We start from the raw sequence: 14,269 nt of genomic DNA on the forward strand, positions 1-14,269 counted from the left end.
ACTTCATCAACAGGCATACTACTACCACTAGTAGTGTACTCTACCTCATCAACAGGCATACTACTACCACTAGTAGTGTACTCTACTTCATCAACAGGCATACTACTACCACTAGTAGTGTACTCTACCTCATCAACAGGCATACTACTACCACTAGTAGTGTACCACTATCAACAGTAGTGTACTCTACCTCATCAACAGGCATACTACTACCACTAGTAGTGTACTCTACCTCATCAACAGGCATACTACTACCACTAGTAGTGTACTCTACCTCATCAACAGGCATACTACTACCACTAGTAGTGTACTCTACCTCATCAACAGGCATACTACTACCACTAGTAGTGTACTCTACCTCATCAACAGGCATACTACTACCACTAGTAGTGTACTCTACCTCATCAACAGGCATACTACTACCACTAGTAGTGTACTCTACCTCATCAACAGGCATACTACTACCACTAGTAGTGTACTCTACCTCATCAACAGGCATACTACTACCACTAGTAGTGTACTCTACCTCATCAACAGGCATACTACTACCACTAGTAGTGTACTCTACCTCATCAACAGGCATACTACTACCACTAGTAGTGTACTCTACCTCATCAACAGGCATACTACTACCACTAGTAGTGTACTCTACCTCATCAACAGGCATACTACTACCACTAGTAGTGTACTCTACTCCATCAACAGGCATACTACTGTACTTATTTTATATGTAGAGAGTAGTGTTCTTCATCAACAGCTTCCCACTAGGATCCCTGATTGTCCCTAGGGGTCCTGGAGGCCCTCATCAACAGGCATACACCCACTAGTGTTGAAATCAACAGAAAACTACCACTAGTAGTGTACTCTACCTCATCAACAGGCATACTACTACAAATCAAAACAACCTGACCACTAGTAGTTTACTCATCAACAGGCATACTACTACCACTAGGTCACATCTACCTCAGATTATGACAGCTCTACTCCATCAACCCAAAATACTAACTAGTTACATTTTTAGGAAATTAGTCATTTCTTACCAGCTTCCCCCGGATCCCTGATTGTCCCTGGGGTCCTGGAGGCCAGCACCCTAGTGTTGAAAAACAAAAAAGAATGTCAGGAAATCAAATCAAACAACCTGAGATGAGTTTACTACCAACCAACCTGGTTACAGATTATGACAGCTCTTAACCCTGAAACGTTACAGTTTTACATTTAGAGTTTATCCAGAGAGACAGGAGTGAGTTACAGGTAGTGAGTTACAGTAGTGAGTTACAGTAGTGAGTTACAGGAGTGAGTTACAGTAGTGAGTTACAGTAGTGAGTTACAGTAGTGAGTTACAAGAGTGAGTTACAGTAGTTTACAGTAGTGAGTTACAGTAGTGAGTGCAGACATTTTCGTACTGGGTTTTGACCTCGAACACTGTAGACTCCTATGACCTCTAACGCCATAAGGGTCTACAGTCATGTCTCAAGGCTAGAAGGCTCTGAACGTTGGTGTGGCAAAGTCCAGATTACTCACATTGTCTCCTCTCTTCCCAGGGACTCCAGAGGTGCCGACTGGACCAACAGAGCCATGAAGCCCAGGAGTTCCAGCAAGACCCTCAGCACCAGGATTCCCTCTATCTCCCTACAGACAGACAGACAGACAGACAGACAGACAGACAGACAGACAGACAGACAGACAGACAGACAGACAGACAGACAGACAGACAGACAGACAGACAGACAGACAGACAGACAGACAGACAGACAGACAGACAGACAGACAGACAGACAGACAGACAGACAGACAGACAGACAGACAGACAGACAGACAGACAGACAGACAGACAGACAGACAGACAGACAGACAGACAGACAGACAGACAGACAGACAGACAGACAGACAGACAGACAGAAACAGAACGACAGACAGACACATTTTCTGGTGAAATGGTTTGATCATACATTTCCATAAAGTTTCTTGTCCATCTGTAGTTGTGTCTTACCCTGGCTCCTATAAGTCCATCCTTGCCAGGTACCCCATCAGACCCAGCATTCCCCTGTAAAGACAGATTGCTGCATTAAGTTTACCTGTGCTGTATATTACAGTATCCTTCTGTTACAGTAAAGACCTGCTTTTCAGGGGAACTATTATAATTCCCACATGAATGAAAGGTGTGTATGTGAATATGTTTTAATCCACAGTTGGTTTTTAATGGATATGTGTTCAACGAACCCACAGACAGAACAGTCATGGGTCAATTAAGTGGAAACACATACCGTAAGACCAAGGTCCCCTCTTGGTCCGGTTGTCCCTGGTAACCCGACTGCACCGACAGCACCCTTGCCTCCCCGAGTTCCGGGGGCACCTGATTTTCCGGGTGCACCCTGGGAAAATAAGTGTGACATCACTGGTCAGGACACAAATGGAAAGTGTATGAGCGTCCTGTATATCTGACTGAGTCTTGGATTGGGACTCTGTTCAGTGTATAATGATACTACTCTCAAGGCTATAGAAATGAATGGTGAATGTGAACTTGAGTTCCATACATACAGCAGTACCGGGGGGCCCAAACATCCCGCTCTCTCCTCTGACTCCAGGTATGCCCACAACACCTCGCTGTCCTGAGATACCTGGTGGTCCCGCCGGCCCATCAGGGCCCTGTCAGAAACAAAGACCATCCCATTGGCCAATGGTAACTTCAGATATTTCCTAGTCTAGCAAAAGAAGTATAGAGTAATGGAGGGTGGCAGAGAAGTCTCGCTCTGTAAACCACTCTGAACGATACAGCTACATTTTTTACTTCTGTAACTCTCTCATATTTACCCCTGGTCCATCCTCTCCAGGCTCTCCCTTGTCTCCTGGGGCACCTGCTGGGCCCGGGGCCCCCCTCTCTCCTACACGCCCAGGGCCTCCATTCTCGCCTCTAAGTCCCGGAGTACCTGCCTTCCCTGGGGTACCAATTTCTCTAGGCACCCCTACCTCACCCTGGAAGAGTGGAAAGACAACGTGAGTAATCGAATAACATATTTCACTATATTGCTCTGTGTTCTATTGTTTATGAAATAATTTATTGGTGATTTCATAGGTATAAAGTGATTTGATTGGTTGATAGTAGGATTAACTCACAACGGAGCCTGCTGGACCAACTCCCCCAGGGAATCCTGGGAAACCAGACCCATCCTGAAAATGAGATGAAATTCTTATCAGAAAATATCAACATACTGTACTACATATTCAATGAATTCCCTGGAAAAGCATTCCTACTCTGTGCTGAGTAGCCATGATCAGGTCTATTTCTACAGTAAATACCATGGGGAAGTGTTTCTATGAATGAATAATAATAATAATAATAATAATATGATAATATTAATGCCCCAGCCTTTATACGTCACCCTCAGTACACCTCACTCACCGTGGCCCCTTGTGTTCCTCTGGCCCCCTTTAGTCCAGTCACACCATCAGGACCCTGGGAACCAAGTTTACCAGCTGTTCCCTGGAGTCCCTGTGCTCCAGCCTCACCCTTCTGACCCCTCTCTCCTGGTTCACCTTTGACCCCGGGTTGCCCATCGGGACCCTGCGACGAGTTGGACACAATGACCATGATTACTGGGCAGATTCATCGCCATGCAAAACGACTTCCAAGTCTCACCATGGGTATAGTTACTATGTGGTTATATGGAAATGGTTACTAACTTTGACCATTATGAAATTTTGATTCAACATTATACAGGAGGATGTTTGCAGCGCAATCTGTTCAGACAACACCTGTAACAATACCAAGCCAAGGTTGACTAATTAACAGAACATCAAGGGACACAAGGCAACAGGAAGGCGCCTGTCATAGCTGACACTATTGGGCGTGACAGATCCCCACATTGTTTGAAAGCCACTCACAGGAGACCCAGGGAATCCTACTGCACCGGTTGGACCAGGCTCCCCAGAAGCTCCCTATAACAGATGTTGGGTCAGAGGTCAGTACAGAGGTATATGAGAACTATTAACAGTATATTGCAATTGTCTTTTTTTACTATGGGACAATTGTACACAATATAACTTACAGCATTTCACGTGTGTCAATAATTTAACAAAATGAATCGCAGAACTTACGGCCACTGCTCTCGCTCCTCGACGTCCAGGAGGCCCTTTAGGGCCGGACTCTCCCTAAAACAAACACATATAATACATTGTCTGGGTATCTGTGGTAGGCACTGAGGCCTTAATATGGTGAGGTGTTCTCTGCTACAGTGTATGTTCATCTAGTCTGTCTGTCTAAGTGCTGTTGGTGACTGTATGCTGGATGCTCCTTTAGGGTCTAGGCAGGGTTACTGTTATTAAAGCACTATGTGACAACTGATGATGTAAAGAGGCCTTCATCAAATCAAATGTATTTATATAGCCCTTCGTACATCAGCTGATATCTCAATGTGCTGTACAGAAACCCAGCATAAAATCCCAAACAGCAAGCAATGCAGGTGTAAAAGCACGGATACATTTGAATACACTCATGAATACATTTGAGTGAGTGAGTGAGTGAGTGAGTGTGAGTGAGTGAGTGAGTGAGTGAGTGAGTGAGTTTACCTTATCACCATTGAGCCCAATGCCTCCTGTTGGTCCAACTGGACCAGGAAGTCCCTTCAAATGAAAAACAAACAGGATTTCAAATATTGGACAACTTGCTGTGAACAACTTACTATGGTTGTGAAACCAATGAAACTAGAAGGTGCATCAAAAGGTGACTCCACTCAACCCAGGGCCTAAAGCTGGTTATGATGACGTCACTACATTTTGACATATCATTCAACTTGAACCTAACAGAATTTAGTTATGGGTGACATTTTAAGATGTTATTTTTGCTTAAACCCTTGATGTAATCAATTTAGGTGACTCAGAAAGGTATGTGTATACATGTATGTGTAAGGTAACACTCACCCCGGGCCCGTCATTTCCAGCAGTACCCTCGGTTCCTTTCTCACCAACTGAACCCTAAGGAGAGAAGAGGGGTCAGCAGAACAGGACTGCAGAATGAACCCACCCAGTTATAAACATGGAATACACCACTCTGAAGGGTGACAACTTGTAGTTCCTTCTAGTGTCTTGGACTCTGGAGGTACTTTGTGTACTTAACCAAGTAATATTTTCCCTCCAACACAGATACTTACCACATCTCCTTTAGGACCAGGAGAACCAGGGATACCCCTCTCCCGGGCATCCCCTGCAGGCCTGCAGCTCCTATGTCCCCAACAGTTCCTTTAGTTCCAGACTCCCCTGGGGAAGAACACACACAGAAACAACTCTCATACCATGTTTGTGGGAAATAACATGGATATACGAGGCCATCATTACATTGTTAATCTGCATTAGGCCTCCATCGTGGAAGAGATATCATTTGACAACCTGGTTAAATGACTGAACGAATAAAGACAAAAATAAATCAATCAATATTTGAAAGTGATGTGCTATAGTACTTACCTTTGGTCCCTCTGGTCCTGGCCCTCCTGAAATACCTTTGGGCCCCGGTAGTCCGTTAGTTCCCACATCACCTCTCTCTCCTGGGATGCCCCGCTCACCCTACGATACAATCATACAATCACCCACTGGTCAGCTACAAACAACTTCTTTACAGCACTGTATGTTATTAACAGGGCCTTGTGTTTTGGTTATCATATCACATGACTTGGATTTTAAGCTTTTTCCAGAAATGAGAAATAGACCAAAAATGAAAGCAATGTCTGAGGATGGTGATGGACCATCTGACATTAAAAAAATAGGGGACAGTTTGATGAAAAAGCTTTACATAAAGACCAGGTCATGTGACAGGATTAACAAAAACACAGTGCCCTAGTTACAAACCTTATTTTACTGAAGATTAGGACTGAACTCAAACAAAACCTCATTGGGAAAAAAACTGCATTTTGCCACACGATAGGTTTCCATTATGTATTAGGTAATTGTACCTCTGTATTGAAAAATATCAATATGATTATGATTTCAGTTGGAAGATGCATTTTCTCTGCATAGGGGCAGGGTTACTTTCCCTTATTGAGGGTTGTATTCAAATGGGCATCAAATGAATAGATAAATCAGCTATGAAGATGGCTTACCCTTGGCCCTGTGAGACCAGCAGCCCCTCCCTCTCCAGCGATACCCTGGGAATGACAATACCAAACACATTTCATCAACACGACAGACAGGCTGTTTCAATCGCCTCTTCCACCTTCCTTACTGTCCAATCCCCTCTTCCACCTTCCTTACTGTCCAATCCCCTCTTCCACCTTCCTTACTGTCCAATCCCCTCTTCCACCTTCCTTACTGTCCAATCCCCTCTTCCACCTTCCTTACTGTCCAATCCCCTCTTCCACCTTCCTTACTGTCCAATCCCCTCTTCCACCTTCCTTACTGTCCAATCCCCTCTTCCACCTTCGTTACTGTCCAATCCCCTTCCCTGACACACTTCATACATATGACTGGCAAGGAACAGGGCGTATCGCTGTAACCTGGCTGCTGTCATTGCCGGAATGCCTTTCTTTGGACTGAAAATGGAAAGCAACGGCTGGTGATCTGTAACCAGTGTGAAACGCTTGCCATATAGGTATGGGTGGAATTACTTGACGCCCCACACTAGTGCCAGTGCTTCTTTGTCGATTTGTGAGTAGTTTTTCTCTGCATCATTCAATGTTCGTGACGCAAATGCAACTGGCCTCTCTGACCCATCTTTCAGTGTGTGTGAAAGGACTGCCCCTAATCCATAAGGGGACGCATCACAAGCCAACTTCACTGGCATTTCAGGGTCGTAATGCATCAGGACCTGTTCAGATGTTATGAGCCGTTTTGCCTCCAGAAATGCATTTTCACACTGCTCTGTCCACCGCCATGTCCTATTCTTTTCCAGGAGCTGATTTAGAGGCTGGAGTACTGCTGAAAGGTTTGGGAGGAATCTTCTGTAGTAATTGATCAGTCCCGTGAAAGATCTCACTTCTGTGATATTTTGTGGTCGTGGTGCCTGTACCACTGCCTCGATTTTGTCCTGTGTTTTGTGCAATCCATTACAGTCAATCTCATGTCCACAGAAGACAATCTTGTCTTTGAAGAACTCACACTTCTTTAAGTTCAAGTTTCCAATTGAGAATCTGTGGAAAGAACTGAAAACTGCTGTTCACAAATGCTCTCCATCCAACCTCACTGAGCTCGAGCTGTTTTGCAAGGAGGAATGGGAAAAAAAATTCAGTCTCTCGATGTGCAAAACTGATAGAGACACACCCCAAGTGACTTACAGCTGTAATCGCAGCAAAAGGTGGCGCTACAAAGTATTAACTTAAGGGGGCTGAATAATTTTGCACGCCCAATTTTTCTGTTTTTGATTTGTTAAAGAAAGTTTGAAATATCCAATAAATGTTGTTCCACTTCATGATTGTGTCCCACTTGTTGTTGATTCTTCACAAAAAAATACAGTTTTATATCTTTATGTTTGAAGCCTGAAATGTGGCAAAAGGTCGCAAAGTTCAAGGGGGCTGAATACTTTCGCAAGGCACTGTACCTGCTGGAACGTGTGCTATGGGTGGGTGTTGTTATCGTGACCAGTGAACTGAGATAAGGCGGAGCTTTACCTAGCATAGACTTATAGATGACCCGGAGCCAGTGGTCTTGCCATGAATATGTAGACAGGGCCAGCCGACTAGAGCATACAGGTCGCAGTGGTGGGTGGTATAAGGCGCTTTGGTAACAAAACAGATGGCACTGTGATAGACTACATCCAGTTTGCGGAGTAGAGTATTGGAAGCTATTTTGTAGATGACGTCGCCAAAGTCGAGGATTGGTAGGATAGTCAGTTTTACTCGGGTAAGTTTGGTGGCGTGAGTGAAGGAGGCTTTGCTGGGAAAAAGAAATCCGATTTTAGATTTGATTTTGGATTGGATCACACACAGTCAATACAACATATAGCTCTGGTGTAACACCTCAAGACAGACTGTGATTGGTAGATCACCGCAAGACAGTGTGTGATTGGTAGATATTGGTGTAATACATCAAGACAGTGTGTGATTGGTAGATATTGGTGGAATACATCAAGACAGTGTCTGATTGGTAGATCACCGCAAGACAGTGTGTGATTGGTAGATCTTGGTGTAACACCTCAAGACAGTGTGTGATTGGTAGATCTTGGTGTAACACCTCAAGACAGTGTGTGATTGGTAGATCTTGGTGTAACACATCAAGACAGATTGGTAGATCTTGGTGTAACACCTCAAGACAGTGTGTGATTGGTAGATATTGGTGTAATACATCAAGACAGTGTGTGATTGGTAGATCTTGGTGTAACACCTCAAGACAGTGTGTGATTGGTAGATCTTGGTGTAATACATCAAGACAGTGTGTGATTGGTAGATCACCGCAAGACAGTGTGTGATTGGTAGATCTTGGTGTAACACCTCAAGACAGTGTGTGATTGGTAGATCTTGGTGTAACACCTCAAGACAGTGTGTGATTGGTAGATCTTGGTGTAACACCTCAAGACAGTGTGTGATTGGTAGATCTTGGTGTAACACCTCAAGACAGTGTGTGATTGGTAGATCTTGGTGTAACACCTCAAGACAGTGTGTGATTGGTAGATCTTGGTGTAACACCTCAAGACAGTGTGTGATTGGTAGATCTTGGTGTAACACCTCAAGACAGTGTGTGATTGGTAGATCTTGGTGTAACACCTCAAGACAGTGTGTGATTGGTAGCGGAGGTAGTTCAGTGATCGATGATGATAACTTTGCCTGAGAACTGAAGACTTGTGTTAGTTCCCTGAGATAATGCCTGAACCAGGAAGATTAGTCAGTTGACTCAGCCGCGGTATGATTTTTTATTGAGCGGATGGTCAGGAACATAATTACAAATCATTTGTAGACTACAAATTGACATCAAGAAGCCCAAACAGATCAAATATTTTGCAAAAAAATAATAATTTCTAACCTGGCTTACATTTGAATGCAATCACAAACTGTTTAATGCGATCACAAACTGTTTAACTCTATATTATGCGCGTTGGGGAACAATGGCTTAGGCCCTTTTTTTGTTGAGTAAGCTCCCTGTGCTAATGCCTAGGCTTTAGCTCAATGGGCTAACAGTCTTCAAGCATGTAGGTGACCAGGATTCAAACCCAGTCAAAAAAGCATCAGAGAGATGACTGATGCAGAGATTATGCATGGTTCTTACCATGGATCCAGGGTCTCCAACGTCTCCTGGGGCCCCCTGCCCCCCTGTAGAGCCCTACGTGACAGGGAGGAAAAGGTAATGATCACATATCTGTCTGTTTACTTACAGAAATTATTTCCATTAAGAATTGATGTCTGAAAGGTAGATATAGTCAGCCATCTTTGACTTACTGGTTGACCGGACTGTCCAGGAGGCCCTCTTGGTCCTGCCTCACCCTAAAATATACATGGAGACAACATACAGGGTTGTTAACCCTGGTGTCCTGGCTAAATTCCCAATCTGGCCATCAAACCATCACGGTCACCTAATAATCCCCAGTTTACAATTGGCTCATTCCTCCGCCTCCTCTCCCCTGTAACTATTCCCCAGGTCGTTGCTGCAAATGAGAATGTGTTCTCAGTCAACTTACCTGGTAAAATAACGGATTAATAAAATAAATAAATAAATACAGAGACAGAGTAATGAGTAATATAGGCACAAACCTAAATGAACTGTCATTCAATCAAGCCCACCAAAGACAATGTATTAGACAGGATACAGCTGAGGGAGGACGGCTCATAATAATGTCTGGAACGGAGCAAATGGAATGGCATCAAACACACGGAAACACATGGAAACCATGGAAACCGTGAAACTAATTCCGCTCCAGCCATCAACACGAGCCTGTCCTCCCAAATTAAGGTAACACCAGCCTCCCGTGGTTAATACTCTACAGTATGTCTTTCCTTGTTTACAATCTACTGCCCATGGACACACACACCTAGCAAGGACTACCATGCAATGAGGTTTGTTTGGGACTTTTTTGTAGAGGACAGCAGATTTCATAGTAACTCACTCTGTTGCCAGATATCATCCCCATCATCCCAGTTTTAATAGTAGCCAGATATCTACCCCATCATCCCAGGTGATTTAATAGTAGCTCACCCTGTTGCCAGTTGCCAGATATCATCCCCATCATCCCCCCATCAGGTGATTTAATAGTAGCTCACCCTGTTGCCAGATATCATCCCCATCATCCCAGGTGATTTAATAGTAGCTCACCCTGTTGCCAGATATCATCCCCATCATCCCAGGTGATTTAATAGTAGCTCACCCTGTTGCCAGATATCATCCCCATCATCCCAGGGTGATTTAATAGTAGCTCACCCTGTTGCCAGATATCCTCCCATCATCCCAGTTTTAATAGCTCAGTTGCCAGATATCATCCCCATCATCCCAGGTGATTTAATAGTAGCTCACCCTGTTGCCAGATATCATCCCCATCATCCCAGGTGATTTAATAGTAGCTCACCCTGTTGCCAGATATCATCCCCATCATCCCAGGTGATTTAATAGTAGCTCACCCTGTTGCCAGATATCATCCCCATCATCCCAGGTGATTTAATAGTAACTCATCATCCCCCAGGTGATTTAATAGTAGCTCACCCTGTTGCCAGATATCATCCCCATCATCCCAGGTGATTTAATAGTAGCTCACCCTGTTGCCAGATATCATCCCCATCATCCCAGGTGATTTAATAGTAGCTCACCCTGTTGCCAGATATCAGATTTAATAGTAGCTCACCCTGTTGCCAGATATCATCCCCATCATCCCAGGTGATTTAATAGTAGCTCACCCTGTTGCCAGATATCATCCCCATCATCCCAGGTGATTTAATAGTAGCTCACCCTGTTGCCAGATATCATTCCCATCATCCCAGGTGATTTAATAGTAGCTCACCCTGTTGCCAGATATCATCCCCATCATCCCAGGTGATTTAATAGTAACTCACCCTGTTGCCAGATATCATCCCCATCATCCCAGGTGATTTAATAGTAACTCACCCTGTTGCCAGATATCATCCCCATCATCCCAGGTGATTTAATAGTAACTCACCCTGTTGCCAGATATCATCCCCATCATCCCAGGTGATTTAATAGTAGCTCACCCTGTTGCCAGATATCATCCCCATCATCCCAGGTGATTTAATAGTAACTCACCCTGTTGCCAGATATCATCCCCATCATCCCAGGTGATTTAATAGTAACTCACCCTGTTGCCAGATATCATTCCCATCATCCCAGCTGATTTCTCACCGAAGCCTGCTGCCATTTGAGAGACCAGCTGACCCTGGGGGGGAGAGGAGGACGGTCATTCATTCATTATCACAACGGTGTGGAAGTTCTTCACTGGTGACCACAGACTCCGTATGAAGAGAATAGGTGCAGTGTCGTCGCCCCCCCTCAACTGGACAGGTACAATGAGAAGAGGGATAGAAAAGGTTTGGAAGCTCTGAGCTATCCCTACAAGCCCCCAAGTCTCTTCATGTTACTTACATGACGTTTTGGGGTGAAAATGATTTCAGGTACAGCAAGCACATTCGTCCTAAAAGCTAAACAAAATACAAAGTGGCTGTATTTTTTCCAAAACCAACCCTCTCAGTCAGTTTACTAACAAGTGTAGGGAGGGAAATCACTTTTGACCAGAAATGAAGGTTACAGACTGCACCAGTGAAGTGTCGGGCTGGGGAGACAGACGGACAAACTCACCCCAGGGTGTGAGGGCTGGCCGGGGGATCCTGGCTCACCAGGGTTCCCTGGGACTCCTGGTTCCCTGTCGATGCCAGCTGGGCCCTGTAAACCCTGGATTTTAGGAAACATATGCAAACACATGAGTGACAGTATTGAACGTCACTTCTATGGAGATGATTCGACATGTCTACCAGATTCAACATATGAAGGTACTGAAGAGCTTCTCTAGATGTAGATAGTTTGTTAGTCCTCGGTCACATTGAATCGCAGTATTGTAACACGCTTCTCTAGATGTAAATGTCATGGTGTTAGACATACTTTTCTGCCCTTGAAACCAGTGTATCCTCTGCTCCCCTGAGCTCCGGGAGGACCCTGAAACATTGACACAGATAACAAGAAAACATGATCCCTTCACGTGATATTTTACACTAGCAGTAGTGTCTTCCCACTGTAGCTGTGGACAGAGACCGCAGTAGTAGCATCAGCTAACCCTCATTAGTTACTGGCACTCTATAGTACCATCTAGTGTGGTAAAGGGAATCTGACTGAAAATTAGGAGGGGAGTGGCCAGCCAAACTTCTATGCAGTATACCAGAGGAGGCTGGTGGGAGGAGCTATAAGAGGACAGGCCCATTGTAATGGCTGGAATAGAATCAATGGAATGGAGTCAAACACATTGTATCCATGTGTTTGATGTCATTGGTACAGTTCCATTGATTCAATTCCAGCCATAACAATGACCCATATGAGAAACTTATAACATAATCATGTCAAATAATATTGTCTGCAGAGTGCTCACCATTGGTCCGGGTTGACCTACTGGCCCCACGACCTAGAAACAAAAAAACAAGCAAAAACACTTATAAAAGTGCCAGTATGATGTTTTTGATAACAGTTGTCATAATAGGTGTCAACAGTCACGTGAATTGTTAATTAACAGATGCGCTGTCTCTGAGAGGTATGAACACAGACTTACGTAAGGGATATCACCAGGTTCGCCTTTCTGACCCTGGAAATCAAATGCATCACATAACAATGTGACAATCAGCTCAGCTATTCAGGTAGCCTGGTTCCAGATCTGTTTGTGCTCTTACCAACCCCATTGCTCATTGTCAAGCCAAATACGTGTATGACAATGGGTGACAAGGAGTTGGCGTGACAACACAAACAGACGGGCACTCAGGCTAATATTCAGGGGTGTGTCCATGTAAAAATTGGAAAACGAAGATTGAGAATATCTTGTATCATTACTCACCTTGAACGCCATCATTTCTTTGAGGAAGGGAAAGGAAGAAATCAGATTTTAACGTAGATCTTTCATCCTTAATTTGACATGTGATCTCCAATGACTTGATACTGTGTTATATGTTGAAACACTATGAAATCTAGTATGTTTTCCCCTCTTATCATCAGTCAGTGAGACACCTCCAGGGAATCCAAATTTAATCGCTACGTTTCACACTTGGGTTTCCATGCAGTCACAGTTCGTCTGAGGTCATGATGTAGACATGTGAGCCCCGCCCTTTAGACATATAATTCAGATATATGTGTATGTATGTATGTATGTATGTATGTATGTATGTATGTATGTATGTATGTATGTATGTATGTATGTATGTATGTATGTATGTATGTATGTATGTATGTATGTATGTATGTATGTATGTATGTATGTATGTATGTATGTATGTATGTATGTATGTATGTATGTATGTATGTATGTATGTATGTATGTATGTATGTATGTATGTATGTATGTATGTATGTATGTATGTATGTATGTATGTATGTATGTATGTATGTATGTATGTATGTATGTATGTATGTATGTATGTATGTATGTATGTATGTATGTATGTATGTATGTATGTATGTATGTATGTATGTATGTATGTATGTATGTATGTATGTCTCACCTATCCTCCTGTTAGCGCTGGAGAAGCTGTCACACAAGGGGCAGCACTCTCCCTCAGGGATGGTCACCTTCTCACAGTTCCCCACCATCTCACACTGCACCTCCTCACAGATGGTGGTTCCACTGTCACACACACACACCCTGCACGGCTCTGGGGTCCACATGTTGTTGTGGGCGTATACCTGCCCGTTGTCCCTGCAGGTCTCATCCTTCTTCTCGTCTACTGAGTCATGGAGATTGAAGAACAGAATATGAATCAGACGTAGGTCCTATTAGAAAATACTGAGAGAACTGAGAGGATGTAGAGAGTGTGAAATTAGAATGTTGTAAGAAATGTAACAACACCATTAATCAAACACCATTCCATCATGAGCATGAGGAATAATTCTCTTAGTGGGCACTTGAAACTGTAAAACATGGATCAATGTAATGTGGTGAGAATGTAGTCACCTGTTTTGATCTTTGGTAGCAGATTATCCCAGGTAGTAGCCTGCTGGCCCTGGGTTCCTGCAGCCTCAGAACACACGGGGCAACATTCTCCCTCAGGGGTGCTGGTTTCCTTACAGGCTAGGTCTTCACATCGGATGTCCTCACAAGTAATAGTCCCCAGGTCACACACACAGATCTTACATGGCTCCGGGTTCCAAATCTCGTTGTTGC

At 44.0% G+C, this 14,269-nt stretch overlaps 2 protein-coding genes across 2 annotated transcripts; both read right to left on the reverse strand.

Annotated features, from left to right (window-relative positions):
- Window positions 1-1,476: 1,476 nt before the first annotated feature.
- LOC124021850 (collagen alpha-1(II) chain-like) lies at window positions 1,477-5,325 on the reverse strand. The gene is made up of 13 exons (XM_046336986.1): window positions 5,318-5,325; window positions 5,148-5,235; window positions 4,918-4,971; window positions 4,567-4,620; window positions 4,096-4,149; window positions 3,883-3,936; window positions 3,401-3,562; window positions 3,115-3,168; window positions 2,812-2,973; window positions 2,539-2,646; window positions 2,265-2,372; window positions 1,991-2,044; window positions 1,477-1,629 (listed from the first exon to the last, which is right to left on the reverse strand). Exons 1-13 carry the CDS (start codon window positions 5,323-5,325, stop codon window positions 1,477-1,479), a joined length of 1,113 nt encoding a protein of 370 aa, XP_046192942.1.
- Window positions 5,326-8,718: 3,393 nt separating this feature from the next.
- LOC124021851 (collagen alpha-1(II) chain-like) lies at window positions 8,719-14,263 on the reverse strand. Its single transcript, XM_046336987.1, has 11 exons — window positions 14,060-14,263; window positions 13,611-13,829; window positions 12,950-12,966; window positions 12,671-12,703; window positions 12,494-12,526; window positions 12,013-12,066; window positions 11,713-11,805; window positions 11,216-11,293; window positions 9,354-9,398; window positions 9,184-9,237; window positions 8,719-8,784 (listed from the first exon to the last, which is right to left on the reverse strand). The coding sequence occupies exons 2-11, from the start codon at window positions 13,771-13,773 to the stop codon at window positions 8,719-8,721; spliced, it is 636 nt and encodes a 211-aa protein (XP_046192943.1). The 5' UTR covers window positions 13,774-13,829; window positions 14,060-14,263.
- Window positions 14,264-14,269: the final 6 nt, after the last annotated feature.

Source organism: Oncorhynchus gorbuscha, unplaced genomic scaffold, assembly GCF_021184085.1.
Source record: "Oncorhynchus gorbuscha isolate QuinsamMale2020 ecotype Even-year unplaced genomic scaffold, OgorEven_v1.0 Un_scaffold_1235, whole genome shotgun sequence".
Classification (NCBI taxonomy): Eukaryota; Metazoa; Chordata; class Actinopteri; order Salmoniformes; family Salmonidae; genus Oncorhynchus; species Oncorhynchus gorbuscha.